General features: G+C 51.1%; 6 protein-coding genes across 6 annotated transcripts; 4 read left to right on the forward strand and 2 right to left on the reverse strand.

Moving 5' to 3' along the window:
- The first annotated feature begins 152 nt into the window (after positions 1–152).
- Positions 153–2,996, forward strand: BJX68DRAFT_196030 (uncharacterized protein). The gene is made up of 4 exons (XM_071037483.1): positions 153–199; positions 260–519; positions 623–2,054; positions 2,121–2,996. Exons 2-4 carry the CDS (start codon positions 418–420, stop codon positions 2,894–2,896), a joined length of 2,310 nt encoding a protein of 769 aa, XP_070893702.1. The 5' UTR covers positions 153–199; positions 260–417; the 3' UTR covers positions 2,897–2,996.
- Positions 2,997–3,005: 9 nt separating this feature from the next.
- On the forward strand, positions 3,006–5,051 carry BJX68DRAFT_247383 (putative Ras family GTPase (Rab4b)). The gene is made up of 4 exons (XM_071041764.1): positions 3,006–3,453; positions 3,554–3,618; positions 3,683–3,717; positions 3,812–5,051. Exons 1-4 carry the CDS (start codon positions 3,394–3,396, stop codon positions 4,669–4,671), a joined length of 1,020 nt encoding a protein of 339 aa, XP_070893703.1. The 5' UTR covers positions 3,006–3,393; the 3' UTR covers positions 4,672–5,051.
- Positions 5,052–6,608: 1,557 nt separating this feature from the next.
- BJX68DRAFT_271967 (uncharacterized protein) lies at positions 6,609–7,421 on the forward strand (the record flags this gene model as incomplete). The annotated part of the gene is made up of 1 exon (XM_071047088.1): positions 6,609–7,421. The coding sequence occupies one exon, from the start codon at positions 6,609–6,611 to the stop codon at positions 7,419–7,421; it is 813 nt and encodes a 270-aa protein (XP_070893704.1).
- A 1,260-nt stretch (positions 7,422–8,681) lies between these two features.
- BJX68DRAFT_271968 (putative extracellular serine-rich protein) lies at positions 8,682–9,541 on the forward strand (the record flags this gene model as incomplete). Its single annotated transcript, XM_071047089.1, has 2 exons — positions 8,682–9,172; positions 9,493–9,541. 2 exons carry the CDS (start codon positions 8,682–8,684, stop codon positions 9,539–9,541), a joined length of 540 nt encoding a protein of 179 aa, XP_070893705.1.
- Positions 9,191–10,848, reverse strand: BJX68DRAFT_196138 (NADPH:quinone oxidoreductase family protein). The gene is made up of 2 exons (XM_071037484.1): positions 10,627–10,848; positions 9,191–10,562 (listed from the first exon to the last, which is right to left on the reverse strand). Exons 1-2 carry the CDS (start codon positions 10,657–10,659, stop codon positions 9,564–9,566), a joined length of 1,032 nt encoding a protein of 343 aa, XP_070893706.1. The 5' UTR covers positions 10,660–10,848; the 3' UTR covers positions 9,191–9,563.
- Positions 10,849–11,296: 448 nt separating this feature from the next.
- BJX68DRAFT_196007 (uncharacterized protein) lies at positions 11,297–12,952 on the reverse strand. Its single transcript, XM_071037482.1, has 2 exons — positions 12,567–12,952; positions 11,297–12,517 (listed from the first exon to the last, which is right to left on the reverse strand). The coding sequence occupies exons 1-2, from the start codon at positions 12,698–12,700 to the stop codon at positions 11,557–11,559; spliced, it is 1,095 nt and encodes a 364-aa protein (XP_070893707.1). The 5' UTR covers positions 12,701–12,952; the 3' UTR covers positions 11,297–11,556.
- Between the last annotated feature and the right edge of the window lie 2,618 nt (positions 12,953–15,570).

Genomic DNA, 15,570 nt, shown 5'->3' on the forward strand with positions numbered 1-15,570 from the left:
CAGCTTGTTGTCTCTGGCCTCTAGCTCGAAGTCTTGAGGTATCACACTCATGTGACCTGTGCGTCCTTGACTTGAGCTGTAACAACCAACGGAGGGAAAAAAAATAAAAAAAACTCTGTGCACTGCTGCAATGGTGGCTTTCTTTTCCTGTGAGAATATTCTCAAGGGTCGGACAGCGGTGGGTTTCGCCTTGACGGGTGTACGACCTGACTTGCCTTGCTTGACGTGACAGTATTTATTCTGCCTGACCATGATTTAGGAACTACTTTTCGCATTTCTTCATCGTCAGCTCAACGTCTGCGAGTCCGTGGCTATGGGTTTGGGATTCGGAGGTTTTCGCTGAGAACTGCGCAACCCTTCCGTTGTGTTGAATATTCGCCGACCATCTTCTCTGCCATCGCATCGCGCCGCTCCAAAATGCCAGCGCTCATTGAACCGGGTACCGATAATCGAAGGCCCCGGAGGTCTTCTATTACTCAGCAGTTTCAGCGGATGTTCAACTTTGACAAAACGAACGATGTGAGTGCTTATTAGCTGTGACTTTTTTTTTCTGGCCTTTCCAGAGAATTCTCCTTGTACAAGCATGTAGAAGGATTAAGAACTTGGTGTTAACCGTCCAAAGTCACGGAGAAGTGTGAGCTATGACGACTCCTCAAAAGGGAAATTTGCGACTTCGACTCTCCCATCAAATATACAGCCGGCCGTGGAGAACAATGACCCTCAAGATTATGCCAAGTACAGACATTCCGGAATTAGCACCAACGAGCAGAGCCACATTTCACACTCATCCTTGGGGTCAAAAATTACCGGATTGAACACATCGGTATCACGACCCTCTTCCCTCCAGTCTTTCGGTGTGGATGCGCAACAGCCGGCCAAGAATTCGCTTGATGGCCCCTTGCATAGGCAAGACACTGCGAGTCACGTCGTTCAAAAGAAAGATAGGCGGGCTACAAAGCGTTTGGAAGCAGAAAGACTGGAGTTGGAGAAGAGACTGTTCAAACTCGAGGAGGCTGAAAGGACGGGAGACGTTTCTGCCCTGAGAAGAGAGTCCCGCAGGCTTACCAAGAAGCAGCCGCTGGGAAGTTCAAGTAGATCGTCAAGTGTGAGCGCAGACGAATCTCGATCTCGGCCATCATCGCGTCTGTCATCCCTTTTCTCGGGCTCGAGGCGACGATCCCGATCTCGGTCAAGCTCTATAGACGCAGCCGACAATCGCTTCGGATCCAAGGACGCTCCGTCAAGCGATAGCCCAAACGCTTTGCCAAAACTGCCTTCAACATTACCTGAGCGTTTAAGCACAGCCATATCCAAGGAGCTTGCTGCGAGGAAAAATGCCTTGCTCACGCCGCCTGAGCAGTCAACACCTTCGTTGCAGAGCGAGCAGGCAACATCAGAGTGCACCCATGGTATACCCAAGCAATTGATTACTCAGAAGCAAGACGATACAGTCACTCATTTGGCCGAGCCATCATCAAGCCACGCGGCACAGAAAGACGAATATGTCCGGCCAGAGACCGCAACCAACAAAGCAAGGCAACAAGCAGACCTGGACCGGGCATTATTCACCGCGAGTCTCAACTCTGGAAAGAAAACCGCATCGTCTGAGCACCCTCTTAAGACAGCAATTTCGACTAAATCCTCAACCACGTTGGCTGGAGCTAGTTTGACAGATCTCCATTCTGCAGCAGATATCGATCAAATTGACACTTACTCGAGACCACGCTCTGCTGTAAACTCCCGCGCAGGTCTGCCAGTGAGCATGCTGGCAAGGGTAACTACAGACGGCATTGCACTGAGGCATCAAAAGACGTTCAAATCCTCACCTCTTGCAGAGTCGCAGACAGTGAATGGTGATGATGTGCCCGCCCCACAAAAAGGAGCAACAACTCTAGCAAGCCAAAAAAACCCACCCAACGTACTGCGAACGTCGAGCGGTAACATTCCAGATAAGATGACAACTTCGCAGTCGCCCAAACCATTTGCCAAACCATCCGCGACAGAGTCAAAAATCCCTCGGAGCTCTTTTAGCAGGAAACCGGCTTCAAAGCTGAGTCAGTTAGCTCCATCAACACTGCTAACAAAACCGCGCTTCTACAACTCACTAAACAAAGAGACAGGCCTTCCCAGTGGCCGGTCCAATATGTCCGTGACACTGCCTCCTATGGCGCAGCAACGAGACCCCTCCCCAAGTGTTCCGCCAAAGAGTCCGAAGCGGAATAGTCGCAGCATATCACAATCACCAGAGTCGCTCAGAGGAGTGTCAGACAGCAGACTACGACCACCCAGTAGCCTATCGGCCGGTCAGTCGTATGATTCCGAGTCGGATTACAACACTGCAGACGAAGCGGCGTCAATCGTGTCCAGAATGTCAGACGACCATAACTCAACAGCATCGAAAATGCGCAGTATACCCAAGAAAGGCGTGCCTTCGGGCTTCGACAGCGCCTCTACGGCCATTGTGTCGTCAAACCTCAAAGCAGAGTCAAAGAAACAAGTAAAAAGGACGAAACAAGCTGGGAGAGACCACCTTGTTGCCAAGCTTTTCGTCATTTGCTGTCGCTGCAAGTTCTGGCATGACATGCCATCCGAGGTATACGCGAGTCTGGCGAACTCAGATCCTCTATCTGCTGCTCTAGACGAAGAGCTTGCTGCCTGGGAACGCAATTCTCTCTCTGATAGGCTGACTACCTCTGTGGCAGGGACGCGATCCTTGCGTGAATCATCCACCAAGCCGGCTCCTAAGGCTGACATACAACAGAGATCAGTACGCACACGCGTGACGACAGACGTGCCATTGGGGCCTGTGAAATGTTGCTGGTGCGAGCACCACATGAGCAAGCAATGCTGCCAGGGATGGACTACCGTGGTGCAGATGCGTCAGAGACACCACTGAAACTCATGATTGTTTTTCTCTTTGCCAATCTATTGTTAGCGACTTCTTTCATGTCAGGTAATCTTATTTAAGAACCAAACGAGGATAGGGTAATGATAGACAAAACTTGGAACGAATACTACTACTATCTACTCGTGAGGGAGCTGCATGTGGCTTGCACTTGGCCTCGGTTCAGCCGCGCAGAGCGAATCTAAACTCCGCACTGCGAGCGCAAGAGCATAGCAAATTGTTGACGGCGGGGAAGAGGGGCGGTGTCTCCCCTTGCTCAAAGGGTGCATCTCAATAGAGGAGTCGGACAGTGATAGCCGCCTGAAGATCATGGTGGAGTAACTACTGGACTATCGGACTCGGCGGGCCGGCGTCGAGTAGTTTGCCTGAATAATAATAAAGGGAGACAACTCACCGTCATTATTGCCTTTCTGAATCGCCCTCTTTCCTCCCTTGCTCTTTCCTCACGTTTCCCGCTTCACAACCCTTGATGGCCCGTGTCCCGCACCATGGCACGTCAACGAGGACATTCCAATGCCTCGTCAATATCCTCTCTCCCTGGAAATCAGGTACGCCGACCCGAGCTGCTATGGGGTTCGACCGCATCCCGCCCTTTCACCTGACTGTCACTGTCGCTTCGTTCGGACGCTGTATCCTGATGCTGAGTAGGAGCTGGAGAGTATGTATGATTACTTGGCCAAGGTGATTCTCCTTGGCCCGAGTGGTGCTGGAAAGTGAGTTGGTCTTCCCCGCAATCTCCCAGACTGCTTACTGACGGAACTGTTCCACACTGCGCAGGTCTTGCGTGCTTCATCGCTTTGTGAAAAACGAATGTACGGCCGAGTTGCTCCTTTATAAGAAATTTCTAGCCTCATCGGAGAAGATTTACCCATCTGTAGATGGCCCGCTAATACCATGTGCTTGTAGGGAGAGTGCTCTCGTCGCAAACGATCGGAGTCGAGTTCTCTTCGAGGATCGTAAAATTGGGCAGTGGGCCCCGGCGGACAAGAATAAAGCTGCAGCTTTGGGATACTGCAGGGACAGAGAGATTCCGATCGGTGTCACGATCTTACTACAGAGGCGCCGCCGGGGCAATCCTTATCTACGATGTCGCCTCTCACGCTTCCTTTTCCTCCCTTCCGACGTTCCTGATGGACGCTCGTGCCCTTGCGTCCCCGAACCTTACGGTTCTTCTTGCTGGAAACAAGTCAGATCTTACGAATGAGTCTTTTACAAGCGGTGACTACACCGAGGATACAATGCGACCGCCCCCTACCCCATCGAGTACGTCGAGTAAACAGTCGTCCTTCCCGTATGATTCCGGCGGTGGTTCGTTTCGTTCAACGAGCCACATGGGTACCGGAATGACAGCGACACATGCGTCGCAAGGTCGGGAGGTTGGCATCGAGGAAGCTTCGAGCTGGGCTGCCAAATCCAGTATACCTGCTGTCATGGAAGTCTCCGCCCTCACAGGAGAAGGTGTTGAGGAGCTATTTCAGCGTCTAGCACGCATCATACTGACAAAGATTGAGCTTGGAGAAATTGACCCAGATGACCCGCAGAGCGGGATCCAGTACGGAGATGGCGGCCTCTATGGCCACGGCACAAGCGATGCTTCAAGCATCAGAAGTCAAATGACGCTCGATGAAAGTGCTGTCCAGATTCACCGCAGAAACACAAGACGACGAGGCGGTGGCGGGAACAACTGGCGAAATGGAATGCGGGAGTGGGAAGACGTCTTTCGCATCAACGGATCAAGTCACAGGAAAGGATCGGGGTGTTGCTGAAATTCCCTACTATTCCTTAACTTTTCTCTCTCTCAAGCAATCCCCCCATCCGTGCTCGCGTTCTTGATCCGGTATCTTGACCGGCTAGCTGATGGTTGTTGTTCGTGCTCCGCCTTCATATATAATTTTCTTTTCTGTCCATGGGTCTTGCAAACCGGTATTTTGGTCTGCATTGTTTCGTTATCATCTTACACGCACGATACCCCCGACTACGTTCGTTATGACTCCGAAATCGTTTATATTCCAACCCTTGCTGATCGAGTGACCTGCTTGCATTTACCTAATTCTGTTGCCTTTCTTCGTGCTGCTCGGTCGCGCCCTCAAATCCTTCCCCACGAGTTTGAATGACTGAGCCTCCTGCATGCGATAGCCTCGGCCAGTTATATGATAATGATAATATCCAATTAGTGATTGCATTGTCATGCTATATACGTAAGGTGGTAAATGATGTAGGTGCGCAAGGAGCCATGCTCTCGTGAGAGTACCCGTATGAGTAGGAGAACACGGACTATGAAGGCCCTAGATTCGTCTAGCAACTGTGATCTTGTCAGGACCGAAAACGGCCCAGCAATCCAACTCCGTTCAGTCACAGCCACAAGACGTGAAATGTGTTGACCGTCCTTCTAAGAAGAGTCCCTCGTGGTGTCTGCTCCATGAGCCCGATACGGACCAATGGTGCGCAAACTGGGACAGTTGAATTGCGTGAGTTGCGATGACATGTCAGTCAAAAAGGGAAATGCCGTGTATTCGTCAACAGGCTCTAATGTTCGTTCTCAACAAGACACCACAAGACGTGAATCGCCAAGGCAGATGTTGCGCTGCTAAAGCTCGTGAGGCTCGTCTGTTACATCATAAATAACGAGACCTGCCCCGTGGCTGTTTTTTCGTCGACCGTCGATCACTGATCGCTGTGCCGGACATTTCACTTGTTGCTCATCTGATTCGACGTTATTGATCAACTAGTCGAGGGCATCATTTCAACGCTGTATCCATGACATGTAGCGATATCTTGCGAGGCACGGGTGTTGATTGAACTGTCGTCGTAACTGTGACCTGTCTGCGGGACCGTTGAAGAAACCTTCGAGCAAGATTTTCGCTGTTGATGTTGCTTTTCGCTTAGCCTGTTAGTCAGCAAGAGCTTTCACGTGACGGATACGGATACGCCTCCCGACGATCCGTCAACTCAGATTCCCGGACCAGGATGATAATGCGCTGCAGACATGACAAGGGCATTTTATGAATTCACGCCACGGAAGCAAATGATTACTCGCTGATTAATTAAACCATACCTAGAGTGTAAAGGACCTCATGCTGGACGAGCCAAAGAGGAAATCCCAAAGAACATTCGGTCGTGGCGATGTTGGACTATGCATGATGCCAGCAGGGTCCGTGGCTGTGCCCCTGTGCCCCAGACCCACGTGGACCCTTGTGAGGTCACCATGAGGCATCAAACTGGCAGAAAGGGTGGTGCTTGGTCAATTTAAAAGGACACAGATCATTGAAGGAACTGATCTTCCGGATTCAGAATCTCACAATCAACAGCTGACTCCATCGATTCCGCCTTGACCGACTCGTATCCGAATTCAGCCTCGGAAACTAAGGTTTATGTACTACGCTTGGCAGTGTCAAAAGTCTGTTGGGAGCCAGATCTCCTTCACAAGTCTTTGTGGTTCTCTGAAGGTTAAATTGAGGCTTGAACCTCTGGGCACTGCTGGGCTTATTTTTCTTATTTATTTTCTGCAACGTCAACATTCAACAATCAGCCTGACCCTGCAGCCCTGTTGATCCCTCTTTCCTTTTTCTCTCTGCAGGGCAAAGCACGACTTCTTATATCAAACGCAACACCCCTTTTCGCCGCTCCTCTCAGTTGAAGGTTCATCTCAAAAAAAAGATCATTTACCATCACTGAAGACACTCAAAAACGCGCAAAGCACACAATGAAGCTCGCATTCGCTACCACAATTACACTTCTCCTCTCATCCACAGTCACCTCTCTCCATATTCCTACTTCAGACCTGTCCGTTCCCCATGGTGACATCATTTCACCACTCGAAGCCCCGGATCTAGAGACCCGCGATCTAGAGAAACGCCGTGGAGGTGGAGGTGGTGGACGAGGCGGCGGCGGAAGCAGTGGAGGAGGCAGTGGAGGCCGAGGAGGCGGCAGCAGCAGCAGCAGCAGCAGCAGTAGCCGACCACCTTCGACACGTCCCAACAGCAATGTCGGAGGGAGTACGCCCGGCGGCTCAGGGCCACGGCCGGCCTATGGACGTGGTGGTGCGTTCTACGCTGGAGGAGCTACTACCCCCTACCGAGCAGGCCGCCCGTCACCATTTGGCATCGCACCGTTCTTCCTGCCAGTAGCAGCTCTGGCTTTCTTCCCCGGATTATGGCTATGGGGAGCGCACATCTACCCTTACCACCATCATTACAATTACGTCAACAACACCTCAAACCGAAACGAGTCATTGCCGGTTATTTGCTTGTGCGAGCAGTACGCATCATGCGGATGCGAGGATAACAACAACAGCACATACTACGAGTCGCTATTCGATGGGACACAGCCCAAGAATACCAGTATCGTCAAGGTCACGACTGTCAATGGCACTCAGACGATAGCCATCAACGGAACTTTGCCAAACGGAACCACAGCCGTGGACCCAGACTCTGGTGCCGCGACCTTAAATTTGAGGCAAGCCAGCGGGTACTGGGTCATGGCCGCCATAGCAGCAAGTGCAGTCTATGCTCTATGATTTCCGTTTGTCTCTTCTCCCAGAGGAGGTTTGCTTGCTTATACCCAATTCAGATTTGGAATTTTTTTTTTTGTTATCTTTACGAGTCCCGATGATGATGAGTCGTCGATGATATTGCTTTAGTGTGGATCAAATGGTTCATGCACTTGTACTATAGAATAGTTTATCAAGACATCGATCGCTGTAATTCTTAATGAGATTTACCTCAAAAAGTCTTCAAGACGGGCCGGAATGTAGCCTCAGGCGGGTTCCTCCCTCGTTGTCTTGTTAGGTCACCCCTTCGTTGGGCATCACTACCTCGATGTTGCCAAAAGACTAAGGTTCTTAAGGTTGAACGCCATTTCAATAATCAGCGTTGCAAAGGTGAACTGGAGTTTCGTGGTCTTTCGTCGTCAGCACCGGAGCCGGCAGTCCCACAGCAATCTCATATTCCCGCTGCTCTCGGAATGGCGCAGACTAATCATAGCTAGTTGACATTGATTGATGTGAGCCGATTTCAATAATTGAAACCGTATGATACACAGCAAAAATGTTCAATGGCTGTGTATCTCTCTGCATGACCAGAAATAGCCCATCGCAAAGCCAGATCCGCCACCATTCAAGCCTCTAAGCTTCTCGGGCGAGCAAATTTGTCTTCATTGTTGAACAGGGGCATCTGGATTGATGGGTCCTTGGAAATTTGAAGTAACGTAATGCTCAGACGCTAATATGTGAGACTCTTTTAATTGTCCAACACACCGCTCAACGATTGGATCCGACAGAGCTTGTCAACCGAGCCGCGTTGCGCGAGCCATGGTCCGCGACAAAGATCACCAAAAGGGCGCGCTGTTGGTGCCATGAAACCAGCTTGATGCTGGGCACAGGCTGGGCGCTTGGTATGGGCTAAAAAAACCTCGTGCCAACGCTGCATAGGTGGTCCAGCCAACGGCAGCGCATGCTCTCCTGGTCGACGCTAGCCCCTTTTCATCTCGCTGCCGCCTGTCCTTCATTCAATATCCTCTGCTTTCCAGCCCAGTCAACACTTCTCAAACAAATCTCACTTTCGTCGCTCTTTCTCGTCGTTCTTTACCTCAACCAGGGCTGCCACTCTTTTCCAGCTCCATTCATTCACTCCTCGCCTACCACATACATCTCGCGCATCCTAAATCAAGCGACGAATCGCAGAGACGATCCTTTCCTTTATACAGTCAACCGATAGTCAGCCTACAAAACCACACATCGGAGATCTTCAATATTCGATCTTCAGACCGATAATCCAAAATGCAGCTCCTCAAGACCCTTCTTCTCGCGACCGCGGCCTTTGCTCCGCTCTCCCTTGCGTCCGTCGCAAACGGCGGTGCCGGCGAAACCGAATCCATCACCTCAACTCGCACTACAACCATCACCATCAAGCTCATTTCCTCTACGACCCCAACCCCAACTCCTACCTCTGCCTCTACCACCACCACTACTACCACCACTACCACTACGACTTCCACGAGCACTCCCATCATCAAGACGCCTACGCACACGCCTATCTACACGCCTATTTACACGCCCAGCCCTAGCAGCTCCGTCATTGTCACCAGCGCCTCTACCATCAAGCCCGTTCCCTCGCACACCGGCGGATCTGGTGAAGAGTCTACCACTGCGACCACGACTGTTTCGCAACCGCCTGCTGAGGCAACTTTTACCGGCGCTGCCGCTCCTGCTGCGAAGCTCTCGGGTGCCGGTGTGATGGGCGCTGGATTGGCTGCTATTGCGTTCATGCTGTAGATATATCGACGCTGTGTTCCAGGGCTTGCAGTTGCGATTGCAATTGCAATTTCAATCGTGGCCGCGGTCACCCCAACTAATGGTTCTATAACCAATCTTTTCCTCTTCTCTACATATTTCCATTTCTCCTTCCCATCTTATGTTCCTTTCCCTTTTTTCTCTCTTTGAGAATATATTAGGATAGGAACCATGCACTTATAGACCGAATTTACTTGATCAGGCGTCTTCTTCGCTTGTGTTTTTTTTTTCCTATTATGTTTCTGGATTCATCAAGCGCATCATAAGATCTATAGGGTTGATTGCTGCAAGAACATAGGTCGCTCAACACTATATACATCGATGTACCACATGGAAGTGCTTCATAAGACCGCAGTATCACATAAATCCTCACAGCCGGCTAGCCTTATCATCAATAACCTGCACCACAACCTTCCCCCAGGTCTCCCTGCTCCCAAGAGCCTGCAGCGCTCTGGGGACGCTCTCGAGTCCAACAAAGCTCTCATCCTTGAAAGCAGTTCCTCTGAACTTACCCTGGGCAACCAGATCGAAAATTCCCTTCCACACAGTGCCAACCGTCTCCGTCTCAAATTTGGCATACTGTCCCCAGTGCAAACCGACAATGCTCACGTTCTTCAACAGTACCCGGTTCAAGGCAACCTTTTCGATACTCCCCGCAGCAAACCCAATGACGAGCAACCTCGCATTCCAGGCAACACACTTCAAGCTCGCATCGATCATGCCGACGGGATCATACACAACATCCACACCAGCTTTGCCATTCCCACTCCTGTGCTTCGCACACAGCGCCTTGACGGCCTCGGGCCACGCCTTATCCCGATAATCAATCACATGGTCCGCCCCAAACTGCCGCGCAACCTCCCTCTTCCTCTCCGTCCCCGCCGTCGCAATGACAGTCGCACCCATCGCCTTGGCAATCTGCACCGCCGCAAGTCCCACACCACCAGCAGCCGCATGAACAAGAACCCACTCGCCCGCCTTCACCTGCGCCCGATGCACAAGAGCCCCGTAGGACGTCGGCGCCGTGACGAACAACCCCGCCGCATCCTCAAAGGTCCACCCCTCAGGCACAGGGAGCAGCGACTGTTCGGCCGCAAGCACATGCGTAGCATACGCGCCCTGCGTGGCTCCAAAGACCCGGTCGCCGACTTTGTACTTGAAAGGTCCGGAGCCTTTTGTTGGCAGGGCGGCGATTGTACCTGCGAACTCGGAGCCGCTGACCCAAGGGAGCGGGGGCTGGTGCTGGTATTTTCCTTGGATTTGGAGTAGGTCGAAGAAGTTTGTTCCTGCTGAGTGGATTTCAATTAGGTAGGCGGTTGGCGAGGGGGAGGGCGTTGGGAGGGTCGAGACGGTTAGGTCGAGGGGACCCTATTGATTCCTATTAGCCTCTGTATTTGATCTGATGGAAGGATGATAGAGAGAAGGAGCTCACATTGACGTATTCCTTCACCTGAATGGCGCGCATTATGTCGGTGTAAGGGGCCTTCAAGGAATGACGGGAAACAATCTTGCTTGGGGTAGAAATCTAGGTATAAATGTATGAATGCAATAAGGACTATCTCAGAAAGCTTGTTCCAGAATCTGAGCTCGCGAGGATATATAGATAGGAGGAGGTGGAAGAATAAAAGAGCTCGCCTCGCAGATCGGTGGGTGCAAGTTGGACCTCCCCGCAAAACCAATTGCGGGAAGATGCCGAGGTTGTCGGATATACATACCGTAGAAGTATTTCCTCCGGACCCTTGGCACCCTCGACAGCAGCTGAACCTCTGGAGGCTGTCCTGAGTTGAGCTGAAAAGAAGCCCAGGTAAGCTACTGGACAGGTAGGCATTATTGATGCTGACATCACTTATTCAACATAACAAGATGATAGTAGCCTCTTGCGCTTCTTATTTCCTCCACCACGTAGTCTTAGGAACTAGCATGCACGTTTGGCCGGAAGTCAGCACCGAGAGGAGGTATTCAATTTTATCGGACTTTGAATCTGACCTGTATCAAGACTTAATATATATGTACTGTTTACCACCGAAGAACTCTATGTACGATAAGCGAGCCCGAAAAAAATTCCAAATCATTATCCTCGTTCCGTGAACCTGCTCCATGCGTCCACATTAATGCTTGAGTCACTGTACATGCGCCTGAAAACTCCTGGATATCAAACAACAAGAAAACAGAAAGGCCACCCATATAGAATATCACATGCTTAGGGGATGGCTTTTGCCAAAACCGCAAGTAGATGCAGTTACAAGACAGAAAACAACAGAGGAGAGACAAAATGGTGCAAGAAAAACAAAAAGACAGCGGGCTGTCTTGAGAAGGCAAATAACTGGAATAAACCAGTGGGAAAAGATAGACAGAAAAAAAATCAGAATTCAATGCTGGACCTGTGTGACAGTGATTCTGGTCCAGGATACGTATAGCCTGGCGAACACAAGGTAGGATGTTGCCCGTGGGGAAAGTAAGGAGAAGTTGGCGTAACCATTCCAGACGGTGGCTGGCCGGTGATAATCTTGGATGGTAAAGACACTTTTCGCTCCAAAGGTTTTTGCTGCCTCGCATTGTGGTTCATATGGGCAGCTACCCCTGGGCCGTACGGTGCAGACATGCTGCGTTTCCATGCCTTCAGGTCCTCATGATACTCTGGTATATGCTGGGGAAATTGTGGAGGTACCATTTGCATCATTGGGTCGATTGGTGGGGTCAAAGGCCCCGTGGTGTAGAATGGTATTGATGAAGCCCGAGTGCTCTCCTCCATGGGCATTGTGTACCATTGAGGCAAGGCCCATTGGACCGGTGGGCCTGCTGCGGCAGACACGGGCGTCTGCATGCAAGACTCCGTGGTGAGAGAATAGGATCCATCCGCGTAGGTCGGAGTCATTGCAGGTGTAGGATTGAGCAGCGCACCATCCACCAGTGGTGACGTTTGAGATGGTTCGTACGAGGACGAGGTAAGAATTGCCAGAGAAGCATGAGAATTCACACGAGACTTGCTTGGAGAGCTTAGAGGTGAGGAGGGATGAGTCGATGCAGGAGCCCAGACATCGGGAATATCGTGTCCACCAAGGGGTATTGTTGTGGGCAAACCGTTCGCTTCGTATTGTCTGTTGGTCATGTACCACTCCAACTCTGTAGCGGGGCCCCTGGCTGTCGTTGGCAAGGGGCGCACGCGCGTTTGCGGCTTTGGGGAGCTGTTGTTGGAGTGACCCTTGGGTGAATTCGTCTCGCGCATAGTATCCTTGATGACCGGTTCGTGAGATCTCTTTCTTGTCTGTCGAGAGGGCTTGGTAACACGCCACTTCTTAAGCCTGCTTCGTAGCTGGGTCTCGCTGGTATGTTTTAGTATACTATAGTCGCTCAAGAATGGTGGGGGCTCACCTTGGATTAAAGTTATCAGAACGAATCTTCTTGATGACTTGCTTGAGGGGCCATTCTTCGTCCTTGTATAGAGCCGCAATCAAGGCTTTCTTCTCCTCCCACACATCTGACGGAATTGGAACGGAGCTCTTCATGCTTGTCGACTAGCCCACCGTCACCGGAGGGGCGATGAAGCGGAGTGGAGAGATAATGGAGAAGATGAAGAAGGAAGAAAGGTAACGGTATTATAGTATGGGTGCAAGAGGGATGCAGGTTGGGGTAGTTGCTTTTGAAGAGAGAAAAATCATGCAGATCGGAGAGAAAGACGAGCACGCCAGATATATGTGTTTTTGGCGATAGTAGTCCCTAGGCTCTGATGGCTGGAGAAAAGAGCCACCTCGGGAGATCTAGAGCAGAGGTGGAGGAGTTCAGTGATCAAAGGAAGCACATCCATGGCTCGGCTGGCCCACACTAGATACTTGGCTTAAGTTCGATCAAAAAGAGAGCGCGAGTTCGGGGGAATCGAAGAGACGGGGCGAGGATCTGCCAGCACTGGCACGAAGCTGCCCAAGAGCAACCGCAGTCGGTGATTGGGGCTGCACCTTGACGGACTTTTTTAGCTGCTTGCCGCTGGTAGCACGTCCATTGTCTCGGGTCCTGTCATCGTTCTCCGTTCCCTGCTGGCTCTCCCACGGTCTGTCCCTGCTCGTCCGCACGGTTGGGTCCAGGTATGTAAGCTTTCTCGTCGATCTCGAGATGAAGTGCAACCGATGATCCATTATCATTACCGATGAGCATGGCAGCGGCATCGTTGGGCTTCAGGTGAGAGTATACTGTCCGTGCCTGTGGCCCTGCTCGCTGAACTTTGGAGACGCCGGGTTGTGTTTTCTTTTTCTCGGTTTCTTTGCTTTCCTTTACCGGTCCCTCTTTTTCCCCCTTTCGCCTGCACTGCGGCCATTCCCATTGGCCTGGGGGCATCTCTCCCGTCAATAGTACGATTCGACCTATACATTTCTGGCTCCCCCTGTTCATGTCAGACTCATTAACCCCTCCCGTCGCCTTTCACATCTGCATTGCCATTTTGCCGCCGCTCAGAGGTCGGTCTTGAGCCTGGAACCTGGAGCCAACAGCTAGTTGCTCGGTTGTTCTGACGTTCCTATAGCAGTAGTGCCGTATCTTTGTCTCTTTAGCCTGATCGGTATAGCAGACAGTGACAGACTTATCCCACTGTCCTTTCACTCAGCAAGGCAATATATTGAACCTAGAGCCGCTCGCCTTGTTGCTTGTCTTGGTCTGGTCCCAATCAGATCCATTCCATCTCCATCTGAATCCTGATGGTGAAATATGACACTGATAAGACATCAATTGTCCCAATCAATCTTGACCTCGCCGAATAAGAAAACCGCGATTTTTCTGCGCCAAACAGGCATCATGATTATTCCAATAAACCAAGAGGGCGGGCGATCATCGGCTGGAGGCAGTTTGTAGGCTACCAACGACATCCATCGAGCTAGCCCAAGAAAAGTTAAGACTGATCTCCCGTTCCCCATCATCTCAGCACAGCTAAACCCAGTTGGAAACTTGGCGCAGCTGTTAAACTGCGGTCTTGGGTAGTGTAAATCTGCGCAATGCGGTATTCCTGGAGGCAACGAGCAGGATCAAACGACGAACCAGAGAGCAAAGGGTTCGGATCCTGATGGCTGCTGCAATGCACTCCAATGGAGTGCGAGAGCGAAGTTTTCCGTACCTGACGTTGACCTGCAGCCATATCTCGGATCTCCACAGGGTCTTCGCGGTGATCAATCTGTCATTTTCGAAAAGATTGGGCCTGCAGCCTGAGGTGCTCCGTACACGGCTTGCGGCCACTATCGTTTGCCCTGGTCAGCGTATTTCCGTGGGGCTGCACCTGCCTAGCCGAGTCTGCCATTTCTGACAGGTAAGAACTGATCTGCTCAGATTAATCCTTTCGCAATCAATGCTAGGCTCCAGGATCATTGCTTCGGGACTATATTCCAGGTCCCTGATCCAAGGGCCATTCTGCACAGAGGAGTCTAATGCACGACCCGTTCCTCTTGTGTGCTTCTTGACCTCGTTCTTTTCCTTTTCTCGGAAAAAGAAAAAGCCAATGGGTATCTCGTCATCGGCATGGACGATTGCATCTGCCAGATCTTTATGGACAAGCATAGAGCCGACAAGAATAGTATGCTTGGCCACATGATTCGACCGCGCTTAAACCGGAAAATCAAAACCCAACGGGCCCGAATACCCTCACTGTTACCATTGATCCTTCTCGAAAGAAGAAGCAATGGCCGTTCTTGCTCATCTCAACCACCATTAGGCATTGCGGCTGTCAACTATACTGATCATCAACGATAGAGGCAAATCTTTCTGGCATCGCCATCACCATCATCTGATGAGACATCGCCCACCGGGCCGTGATCGAGCGGTTCGCCACAGTGCCACACCCAATATCTTCAGCGAATAGTGTCTGGACTCAGCCATCTAGCTTTGACAGGAGGTAGAGAGGCCGTCGGACGCACCGTGCAGAGAATAAGCACGTACCACTCCCGAACCTTCAGCTACCCTAGAGGCTAAGACGAAGAGGACCACGACCCAGCGAGAGGGATCCGTCGCCCGCGACGCCGGCTCTCTTTTCCGGGTGGGGTGCAAAAATCTATTCGTGGAAATCCAAATCATCGCCTCAACCTTCAGCCGCTAGCAGTGGGCACTGATGAGGATGTTTCGATCTTGGGACTGTGTGTGTTATCTGCATCCACAGTCTTCGCTTTGTCAGTGGGTCGTAGAGTCCAGCGATCGTCTTCGGAGCCTCGATAGTTAGGACGCAGGATTTCCCTACTGCATTAACTGACAACAATGGCATAGTCCGCACCAACCGATGGAAGAGCAGTAAAAATGCAATAATACCATCCTGGACGATTCATTCGCACATATCCAGTTTCACAGTATGGCGATCTATTCAACACTCGGAATGATCGACATCATCAGGTGGACTGAACAATGAGCC

Source organism: Aspergillus pseudodeflectus (assembly GCF_044049435.1).
Source record: "Aspergillus pseudodeflectus strain CBS 756.74 chromosome Unknown BJX68scaffold_71, whole genome shotgun sequence".
Classification (NCBI taxonomy): Eukaryota; Fungi; Ascomycota; class Eurotiomycetes; order Eurotiales; family Aspergillaceae; genus Aspergillus; species Aspergillus pseudodeflectus.

What these genes read in the sequence shown, in the direction of transcription:
- BJX68DRAFT_196030 (XM_071037483.1), top strand. Translation starts at nt 418, where the DNA reads ATGCCAGCGCTCATTGAACCGGGTACCGATAATCGAAGGCCCCGGAGG. An exon ending in ACTTTGACAAAACGAACGAT is followed by an intron (nt 520 to 622) that starts GTGAGTGCTTAT and finishes AACCGTCCAAAG; the next exon opens with TCACGGAGAAGTGTGAGCTA. An exon ending in GAAACCGGCTTCAAAGCTGA is followed by an intron (nt 2,055 to 2,120) that starts GTCAGTTAGCTC and finishes ACAAAGAGACAG; the next exon opens with GCCTTCCCAGTGGCCGGTCC.
- BJX68DRAFT_247383 (XM_071041764.1), top strand. Translation starts at nt 3,394, where the DNA reads ATGGCACGTCAACGAGGACATTCCAATGCCTCGTCAATATCCTCTCTC. An exon ending in CCTCTCTCCCTGGAAATCAG is followed by an intron (nt 3,454 to 3,553) that starts GTACGCCGACCC and finishes GATGCTGAGTAG; the next exon opens with GAGCTGGAGAGTATGTATGA. An exon ending in GGCCCGAGTGGTGCTGGAAA is followed by an intron (nt 3,619 to 3,682) that starts GTGAGTTGGTCT and finishes CACACTGCGCAG; the next exon opens with GTCTTGCGTGCTTCATCGCT.
- BJX68DRAFT_196138 (XM_071037484.1), bottom strand. Translation starts at nt 10,659, where the DNA reads ATGCGCGCCATTCAGGTGAAGGAATACGTCAAT. An exon ending in AGGTGAAGGAATACGTCAAT is followed by an intron (nt 10,563 to 10,626) that starts GTGAGCTCCTTC and finishes AGGAATCAATAG; the next exon opens with GGTCCCCTCGACCTAACCGT.
- BJX68DRAFT_196007 (XM_071037482.1), bottom strand. Translation starts at nt 12,700, where the DNA reads ATGAAGAGCTCCGTTCCAATTCCGTCAGATGTGTGGGAGGAGAAGAAA. An exon ending in TCTGATAACTTTAATCCAAG is followed by an intron (nt 12,518 to 12,566) that starts GTGAGCCCCCAC and finishes AAAACATACCAG; the next exon opens with CGAGACCCAGCTACGAAGCA.